The 10,217-nt window shown below is 46.9% G+C and overlaps 1 protein-coding gene across 2 annotated transcripts in view; it reads right to left on the bottom strand.

The window, feature by feature from the left end:
- Nucleotides 1-7,165: 7,165 nt before the first annotated feature.
- The window catches only part of ABCF3 (ATP-binding cassette, sub-family F (GCN20), member 3), a 17,445-nt gene continuing 14,393 nt past the window's right edge, over nt 7,166-10,217 (bottom strand). Inside the window, exons 17-21 of one of the 2 annotated variants that reach the window (XM_006884071.1) lie at nt 8,431-8,519; nt 8,209-8,300; nt 7,912-8,044; nt 7,692-7,779; nt 7,166-7,604 (exon numbers count right to left, since the gene is read on the bottom strand). In XM_006884071.1, the coding sequence (XP_006884133.1) occupies nt 7,446-7,604; nt 7,692-7,779; nt 7,912-8,044; nt 8,209-8,300; nt 8,431-8,519 (561 nt within the window). In that variant the 3' untranslated portion in view covers nt 7,166-7,445. The remainder of the gene's footprint in view (nt 7,605-7,691; nt 7,780-7,911; nt 8,045-8,208; nt 8,301-8,430; nt 8,520-10,217) is intronic. The other variant, XM_006884070.1, reaches the window with a different exon arrangement.

Genomic DNA, 10,217 nt, shown 5'->3' with positions numbered 1-10,217 from the left:
TCTGCAACTGCATCCTGGCCCATCCTCACCCTTCTGCCCCCAACCCTCACCTCCTTGTACCCCCAATATGTTTTTCCCAATAAAAAAAATATATTAAAAAAAAGATCTCCCTTGAGTTGCTGCGAGTCTTTAGCCTGTCACGTACGTGGCTTCTAAAGAGCTCTTCTCATATTGCAAGAAAATAACAAGGATTAGAATTCCAGTTTATTTTTATCAGTGGATTCCTCGAATAAACAAGATCAAATGAGAAAAAAAAAGATCTCCCTTTAATTAGTGATGCTAAGGGGTGGAATGAACAAATCACCACTAGTAGATTGTTTTCATAGATCATGTAGTGGGTTTTCAGAGGCTGCATATGGCATGCGAGGAGACTGCCCATTGTTCTCCCATGAAGCAGCTGATGGATTCGAACTGTGTGCCTTTGGTGGCAGCACAGCTGCTCACCCCTTTGCCACCAAGGTGCCCTAGTGATTAATATATAGTTAAAGGCTGCATTCCAGAGCCTGTCAGATTGGTCTTGAGTCCCAGCCCTGCCTCCCACTAATTATATACACTCCATGTTTCCTCCTCTTCAGAACAGGGTTGCAAGGATAACCAAGTTTATATTAAGAACTTACAACAGTACCTAATACATAATAAAAACCCAACAAACCCCTCAAAGTCATTGCTGTCGAGTTGGGACCCACTTATAGGTTAACTGTCCAGTGTGTTATCAAAGGCTTTAATCCTCACAGGAGATTGCCCAGCAGATTGCTCCCAAGGAGCAGGTGGGAGATTCAGACCACCTTCCTAACTAGGAGGTCACCAGAGCTCCCTGATATACCGTAAGAGCCTAATAATTATGAACTTATTATTTGGATACCATTCAGGGTGGTCTTGAACAATAATAAAGGGAAGTTTGGGGTGGGGTGGGAGGAGATTCCTGTAACCCTGCATGTCTATCTCGAAGCTTTGGTTTAATTGTGAAGATGTGGCCAGAACAGGCAATCCGGGCAGAGGATGAAACCCCTTGCTGAGTCTGCACATCCTCTCCTCCTCATACCCTCACATTCTGACCCCACCTCCTTCCTGCTCTTTAGGGCCCTGAGTCGCCTGGATTTCCAACAGAACGAAGGTGGACCTGATCCTGCGGCACCGTCACAGTCTCTGTGCTAAAACCCATTGTTATAATCATGGGAACAATTCATCTTGTGGAAGACTTTTTTCTCCACTACTTTTCCAAGCATGATTTTCTTCTCTTGGGACTGGCCCCACCTGATAATATGTCTCAAATCTGTGACACAATTTTTTTTTGAGACAAAATCTTAACTATTCTTGTTTCTAAAGAGCACTTTGGTTGCATTTCTTCCAAGACAGGTAAGATTATTTTTTTCTTTGCCAAACAATTCAAATGCACCAATTCATCTGGTCTTCCTTATTCACATACAAATGAAGCAATTTAAAATACTTGGCTCAGGAACACCTTAGTCTTTAAATTGGCACTCTTGCTCTTTAGCACTTTAAAGAAGAACACTTTGGCAGATTTGCCCAGCCCAGTGAGTCATTTGATTCCTTGACGATAGCTTCCATGGGTTCTTGTGGTTTACTGACCTCCTTCAACATTATGCTCTACTTTTTCTATGTGCTGCTGAGTCGCCTGTGACTCATAGCAACCCTCTGTACAACAGCTCTGCAGCCTACCCTATCCTGAGCCAGTCTCACCAATTCCGACACATCTACTCCATTTGCCCCAGTCACTATCAATCCATCTCCCCTGATGTCTTTCTCTCTTGCACTGTCCTACCACCCTTCTAAGAATGATGTCCTTCTCCAAGGACTGGTCCCTCCTGGCCACATGCCCAAAGTATGTGAGCAGGAGCTTCAAATTGTAACCTCCAAGGTGAAACCTGGTTTCACCCTCCCCAAGACAGACTTGTTTCCTTGGCAGTCCACTGGGTGTTCAAGACTTCCCCAGCACCACTACTCAAAGGCATCAATTCTTCTGTCATCCTTAGTCATTGTCCAGCTCTCTGATGCATAGTAATTGTGAAGACCATGGCCTGGATCAGGTGCATCTTAGTCTCTAGGCTGACTGCTGCTTCTCAGTACCCTGGAGAGGTCCCTGAGAGCAGATTTTCCCAGTGCAATTTGTCTTCTGATTTCCTGTCCTGACTGCTGGTGCAAAGAATGTTGATTGTGCAGTGAAGCAAGCTATTATTGCTAACAATCTCAATCTTTTCTCTATCATGGTGCTGCCAGTTGGCCCTTTGGTGAGAACCTTTGTCTTCTTGACATTGATATTCAATCCATATTCTCACATTTGCATGTTTTCATTTCTATGGGAGAAGGAGCCACAGCATTGGCTAGTCTATTGGCAAGAAGGAAGCATTACAGCACATTTAGACCATGTCAGTGTGAACACATTCAGAGGCTTGTTCAGTGAACTGTGGGGCACTGACTCGTAGTGGGTCCCACAGTTACAGCATCACTGTGCATCACCATTGTGTAGCCAAAACTGGATCATACTGGTGTTGTCTTCTTCACAGGTGCAACCTACTATCCACTTATTGGTGACAGAAAGAACCAAATTAGGATCATCCTCGGTGCTTGTGGCTGCCTCTGGAGCAAGCATACTGTATGGATCCTGGCCCTTCTAAGCAGCCGTCATGACCTCCTTTCTCCAACCCTGATCCTGATAATCATCAGGTAACACATCCTCCAGATGCCATGGAGCGCACAGCTGCAACCCCATTAGGACTGCAGGCCCTCAAGGTCTGAGTGGCCAATGCTCCAACTCTATGAAGTAATCTTGAAGCCATAATGCCCGCCACCAGCAGCAGCACTTCCAGAAGGAATCTCCGTCAAATTACCGTTAGTAAGATACTCACTTGCATCCTATCTCCATACCTTTTCAACCTATATGCAGGACAGATCATTCAAGAGACTGGGCTTTATGAGGAGGAATGTGGCATCAGGATTGTAGGAAGACTCAACAACAACCTGCGATATGCAGGTAACACAACCTGACTTGCTGAAACTGAGGAGGACCTGAAGCACTTGCAGCAGAAGGTCAAGGACTGCAGCCTTCAATACGGATTGAAGCTCAACATCCAGAAGATAAAGATTCTTACCACTGGACCAACTGGCAGCACCATGATAGATGGAGAAGATATTAATGTTGTTAGCAATTACAGCTTGGTTGGCTCCACAACCAACACTCTTGGCACCAGCAGTCAGGAAATTAAGACGAATTGCATTGGGAAAATCTCCTATCAGGGACCTCTCTAGAATACTGATAAGCAATGATGTCTATAGAGACTAAGGTGCACCTAATCCAATCCATGGTCTTTGCAATGATTTGCTATGCATCAGAGTTGGACAATCACTAAAGATGACAGGGCTTGAGGCCTGAGCTGTGGTGCTGGAGAAGAGTCTTGACATACCATGGACTGCCAAGAAAACAAATAGATCTGTCTTGGAGAGGGTGAAAACAAGTTTCTCCTTGGAGGTTAGGATTTTGAAGCTCCATCTCACATACTTTGGGGCATGTGGCCATGAAGGATCGTTCCTTGGAGAAGGACATCTTGCTTGGAAGGGTGCAGGGACAGCACAGGAGAGGAAGAACCCAGATGAAATGAATTGATACAGTAACTGGGGCAATGGGGGTAGGTGTGTGGAAGTCAGTGAGATTGGCTGAGGACAAGGCAGGCTAAGAGCTGTTGTACATAGTGTCACTATGAGTGCAGGGACTCGATGACACATAACATAGTGATGTCATGCTGAGCTGCTTAGATCCTTTCTGGGGAGTGCAGGACCTGGTGCCCTTGATGCTGAATCACACTCCCTTCTGGAAGTAGCCTTTACATAGATTGCGGGGGTTAGTTGTATGATCAAGCCTAGCCCCTTGCTGCAGCAGGTTAACTGAGTCACAGGTGCTTGTAAGTTTGGCTGAGGCTCCAATTGGGCCTGCTGTGCTGCTCCTCTCCCTCTGCTCCACCCTGCTTCCTTCCCCTCATTCCCCAGATGTGGATCTCAGGAGTTGTTGTTAGGTGCCAAGTATGACTCATAACGACCTTATGAACAACAGACCTGAACCCTGTCCTCTCCTGTGCCATCCTCACAATCTGACATACTTGAGCCCACTGCTGCAGTCACTGGGTCAATCCACCTGGTCGAGGGTCTTCCTTTCTTTTGTCATCCCTCCACCTTTCCAAGCATGATGTCCCTCTCCTAGAAGTAGCCTCTCATACCCAAAACACACAAGATTAGGCTTTGTCATCTTTTTCCCCCCTTAAAAAATTTATTATACTAGTTTACAAAATTAGAATATTGTTTTCCAGGCTTTTCATCTTCGCCTCCAAGGATTACTCTGGCTGTACTTTCTCCAAGACATTTCTTGTAGAGTCTGTTCTTTTTTAAGTCCACAGAATATTCAGTCCTATTCTCCAACCCCACAACTCAGTAGCATCAATTCTTCTGTTATCCTTACTCATTGTCCAGTTCTCAGATGTACAAGTGACTGAAAAGACCATGGCCTGAATCAGGTGCACCTTAGTCATCAAAGTGACATCATAGCTCCTCAGTAGTTTGGAGATTCCAGACTGCAGACTTTTCCAGTGCAGCATGTCTCCTGATCCCTTATTACTGGTACCAAGTGTATAATGATTGTGGATTCAGGTAAGATTCCCTAATAAATGTCATGCTTTAGAACTTCCCAAGTGAAGTCAATCTGTGGCAGTCACAGGAGAGGCAAAGAGGAGCAAACCATGGTCTGGCCTACAAATATGCCAAGGTACAGTGGGGTGCTACAATGTGACCCTTCACTTACAGTGTAAGCTTGCTGATGGGTTTAGTACAAATGCAGTGAAACCCCAGAAAAATAGATGAGATTGAGGGGTGCCCCTCACTCCCAGGTCAGAGATCCCTATAGGCCATCAGCCATTGTGCAAGACCTCCAAAGCCTGGACTCACCCACCTGCTGCTTGGACAGCCCACTGGCTGCCAGCTGACGGTGACATGCCTGACGCAGCTGTAGCTCTCATAGTGGTGGGGATGGCACCTGGTTTGCTGTAGGTTTCACAGAGCTCTCAGAGTGGCTCTTTTTCTGTTCCAAGATGATAGGCCCAGTGAGGCTAAAATTTCTTGCTTCATACCAGAATCTACATCCAACATCTGGAATACAAACCTACCATCGCACTGAAATGATCTTGACAGCATCTCTGCGCACCTCTGTAGCCTGGTGCCGTCACAATCCTTGCGCATCCCTCCACTTGGCCTCTCACTGGGACTAGCCAGGTTGTCTGGGAAGTGAGTGGAGACAGGCCAGGAGCTGGGAGGTCAGATTTCACTGCGGACAGCAGTCTAAAGGGACAAACTTGGCAGGCAGCTCCAACGCCAGCAGCCTCCATGGCTGGTTGGGGACAGCAGACTCTGGGTGTGAAATGGGTGGCTGCAGTGATGGGCAGCTTGGAGCCATCAAAGGTCCCTATCAGACTCTTCTCTCTGGGCGTTATGAATGGAGCTGACACTGCTGAGCTTATCTGTCCATCCCTCAAGATGACCATTTTGTCAACTTCCCTCCCTCACATTCATCCAACGTTCACCCGCTGTAACCTATCCCATCTTTCCAAGTCTAAAGCCTTGTAGCGTAAGCTCCTACTATCACACACAGAGGCTTTTCACAGAATCTTAAAATTGGCATCCAACCCAGAGGCTGTGTGGTGCTACCTTCTACTTGAGTTCCCTTCTCTACATAAGATCTGGGAAGTAGGACAGACCAGAGACCCAGAGCTTACATTCAGAGAAGTCTGAGCTGCCAGGTACTTTCCTCCCCGAGTTCAAATCGGCCTATCCTCTGGAAACAGATTTTCTGTTAAGTCTTCTCAGTCTGAGAATGTCTATCTAGGAATCATTCTTGAGTACTTATGCATTAAGTACTTGTTAGCAACGCTTCATACCCTGTAAGGAAACTGGGTCAGATGTGTTCGCAGAGGTCAAGTGATTTGTTATGGCTAATATGCAGCTAATACTGATAATCCCTTTTATTACTAGTAATTGAGCTGGGATTTTCTTAGACTCAACTCCTACTCTAGTGCTTGCTGTTCACTAGCCCACCTCCAAGGGAGCAGAGGCCATGTTTCAGGATCCGTCAGCACTATCTGCAGGGCCTCCAATAGAGGTTTGTGAACTGGGGAGGGATAAAGGAGCTGAAAGCCTGGCAAGCATGCACAGAAGTACGACCAGTGGCTTCCTGTCTTGCTCACCTGCAGGCTGGACGTGAATAGGAGCTGAGAGAGCTCTCAGAAGCACAGTGTACATGGTCACTGGCCCCTCTGGTTTCAGAGGGAGGATGCAACTCGGCACTGCTCTGTGGGAAACCGACCAAGCTTTCCTGTCACTTTCTTCTCTATTCCCCGGGTATCTACATCTCACAACCCTCAGCAGCTCAGAGTTAAGCCTCCCTATGTGAGGTCCGGGGCTACAATCCCCATGAAGCCACCAAGTTCCTTCCGATAATCAGGTCTCTCTGTTGTCATTAAGTTGAGGCAAAACAGTGTCTTATTTAGTACCTTCCTACATAATAACTACATATAGCAGTTAAGTCAAGAAATTCTATTTAGCAATCATATTACCTCCATTAACATCTCCTTTTTGCCTAAAACAATGCTTAATTAATTAGGAGAGGAAAGTGTTCAATTTCTTCCCATTCTCAATTCCCTACATCCCAGGCTCCACCTCTGTGGCTCAAGGAAAAATAAAGGGCACAAAACCACCCAAGAAAAGGGGGGCAAAGATGATTCCTCTTCTGCCCTGGGAATTCACTTTACAAAGGCAAAAGGTATGGAACAGAGGCCACTGGAGTGTGGCAGACATGTCTGAGGCCAGGCTGCAGAATCCATTCAACCTGCTAGGCAGTGGGACAGAGAGAGCAGGTGCCCAAGGCGCCTTCATAAGGTTGCTACCAAGCAGTATCTATTACCTGTCCCTCCATTCCACCAGCTCAGCCTACACCAGGGGCAGGCTGACGGCCTGGACCCCACGGCAGCCTCAATGAGGTCTCCTCACCAGGTTTGAAGCCTGGACTGACGTGCCTGCTGTGTAACTGATACCAAGGTAGAGAGTCCACATCCCTCAAGAGCAGGCAAGCCACAGCCGCTTCGTGCAGGGAGCAGAAGACGAGGCCACAGATGCGTGGGGGTTTAATTTACACAGTAGCCACTCAGGGCCCAGCCAGAGCTGGGAGAGTTGGAATTTTTAATCCCAAAGGGCACCCCCAACCTCTTCTCCCTGGAGACCAGTCCTCAAAGACCCTTGATGAGGCTCCCTGGGTAATGCAGAGGATACTCCAGTCAAAAGATTTGGGAATAAGGCTGTCCCCAAATTGGGGTAAGTTGGTTGTTTATGAGGTGACCCAGGAGTCTGAGAGAACAGTTCATGTCCTGGGCACAGTCTTCAGTCCGGGCAGCCTAGAGGAAGCCCTCACGGCGGAACTGTTCCTGGAGAAGCGCACGGTACTGGTCAAAACCCCCCTCAACTCGGGTGACGCCACCTCCTTCGCATACCCACAACTCTTGGCACACCAGCCGGATGAAGCGTTCATCGTGGGAGACCAGAATCACACCACCCTGGAAGAGAGAAGAGCAGGGACATGCTGAGGGTCCACCTGGCAGACACTCAGCCTTCGGGTTTAGTCAGCATGAAGGCACGCTCACCCTGAAATTGTTGAGAGCGCAGCCCAGAGCTTCAATGGTCTCCATGTCCAAGTGGTTGGTGGGCTCATCCAGAATGTAGAAGTTGGGACTGGAAGGTAAAATCCAAGAAATTAGGGTGCAGGCCAGTGAAAATGAACCTCTGATTTGAAGGTGAGGGGATCTTCATTTTCTACTAGCAACAGAAAAAAAAGGAAGGCAGATTTAGGAAGTGAGGCCTCACCAAGGCATGGTCATCTGAGCAAAAGCCACTCGGCTCTTCTGGCCCCCAGACAAGCTGGCAACAGGGCGCATGGCCAGTTCTCCAGAGATGCCGTACCGGCCCAGCTGGTGGCGATACTCCTCTTCTGGCCGCCCTGGAAGAGTCCCCATGCCACCATCTGGGTTAGAGACCCACCTCCTTCCATCCTCCTGCCCCACCACAAGCCTATATCCTTCACCTTGGCTTGGGCTGCCTACACAAGTAGCCTAGCTGAGGACTCCTCCCTGGCCCTCGTTCTTCAACTTGAAACCTACGTACCAGGAAACTTCCGCGCCAGCAGCTCCACGGCACTAACGTTCAGGTCCAGCTGGTCTACGTGGTGCTGGCTGAAATAGCCAATCTTGAGGTTCCTGCAGATTGAAGCAAGGTGGAGAGGAGGTAGAAGACTGTTGTCCATTAAGGACTGAAGCCACAGAGAATGAGTATATGTACGTGTGTATAAATGTATGTGTTTGTATTCACAGTGTGGGTGGGTCTTACCTGTGAGCATGTCTGATGCCCCTAACAGGTGACAGTTCTCCCATAAGCAGTTTCAGCATGGTGGATTTCCCAGTCCCATTCTCCCCAACCTAAGAGAAGAAACAAGAACTTTAGCAGTGAGTGTATATTAGACACAAAGGATAATAAAGCGTCTCAAGTAGTTTCAATGAGTTCTTCAACAACTACTACTATAGAAAAAAATGAAGCAAAGATATAATGGGAACCAACAGCTGAGTGCCTACTAAGAGCTATGAATTTAATAATACTAATAGCTATGGGTATTATCAGCTTTTTAAAGATAAACTGTTTAGGAACCGAGGGGTGGTGGGTCTCTTTCAAAATTGCTTTCTTTGGCCACTGCCCTTGACTTTGCCACATGGCTGGGCGGGGACATGCAAACAGGCTGTGTTATATCTATCCAGCACAGGATTTGCTAGTTCTGCCATTCTACCAGATTGAAACTGAGCAGGTTCAGCAGCAGAAGTTGGGGAACCTGACCACCGCAAGGAAGCAGCAGAGAATGCAGCCCACTTTCTTTGAGGGCAGATTCCTGAGCCACCCAGCCTGGGGCCCACAGGTGAGCAGTAGCGGCTACAGCCATCCAGAGACCCCATGTGAGACGGAGCTGACCTGGGAATGCTACTGCAGGGAGCAGCCAGAGACCTTTGCTCAAGCTTGCTGGCAGAACAAGAGAGCTTTTTAACACTGGCCTAAAGCCACAAGGCTAAAGGGTCTGTGAGCACACTGCAGCAGCTGTCCTGAATGAGAAACTATCTTGCTGCCAATCTGAATCATAACTTGTTAAATCTTTTAATAAACTCTCCAATTTTGAGTGTGGTTCTGTGAGGTCTGCACAGTTACAACAACAGATTCAGGACCCAGGAGAGCAGTAAAATCGGTATTGGAATCAGTAGAAGTGGGTGTAGGAGCATGGAGACCATGTCTGACCTAGTAGGAATTAGTTTTGTAGTGTGGATTTTGTTGAAGAGGACAGTTCCCCTTTGTGGAATTAGCAGATGCCAGATGCAGCAATGCCCCATGCTGCTTATACTCATTTTGCAAGCACTTAAAATGTCTCCTTAAAATTCACTTTATCCATATGCTTGTCGGAATGACTTCTGTTGCACTACTGAGACAGTAACAATGTAAAGTTTGTCTCAAATCAATCTCTTTTAGTGTAAAAGATCAAACAAGCAAAGGAGCAAGTAAAGATGAGAGAAGCAAGATGGCAAGGCACACAAAGATCTCCAGCAGCGGAAGCTCAGAAGAAACAAGGACCTTGCTTCAGAGCCAACAGAGTAAGAATGCCTTCCCCTATGGCTGGTGCCTGGAAGTTAAGTCTTCTAGCTTCCTAAAAATATGAGAAAATAAATTCCTGTTTGCTTGAAGTCCCTGTGTGCTATTTCTTTATAACAAGACTAGATGACAAGGCAGTAACCAAGCCAGGAATGGCAGGGCAGGACCTGATGTCTGATTCCAGAACCCATGTTCTACTGGTGATCTGACCAGTAAAATACAAGTCCTATAATCAAATAAAATGGCATTTTGAGTCGGATGATCATATGATATATTCCTCCGGAGATGAAAAGGTGAGGAAAAATAAGAGTTGTTTTCATAGTTAAAAAAGTCATTGCTAGATCCATCTTGAAGTACAATATTGTCAGTGACAGGATAATATCCATGAGCATACAAGGAAGTCCAGTGAATACCACTATCATTCAGATATATGCACCAACAACCAGAGCCAAGGAAGAGGATATAGAAGATTTTTACCACCTTTTACAATC

The sequence above is a fragment of the Elephantulus edwardii genome, unplaced genomic scaffold (genome assembly GCF_000299155.1).
Source record: "Elephantulus edwardii isolate Elephantulus edwardi_28Jun2011 unplaced genomic scaffold, EleEdw1.0 scaffold00031, whole genome shotgun sequence".
Classification (NCBI taxonomy): Eukaryota; Metazoa; Chordata; class Mammalia; order Macroscelidea; family Macroscelididae; genus Elephantulus; species Elephantulus edwardii.
The sequence above is the reverse complement of the archived record's forward strand: the minus strand, read 5'-3'. Positions and strand labels throughout refer to the sequence as shown.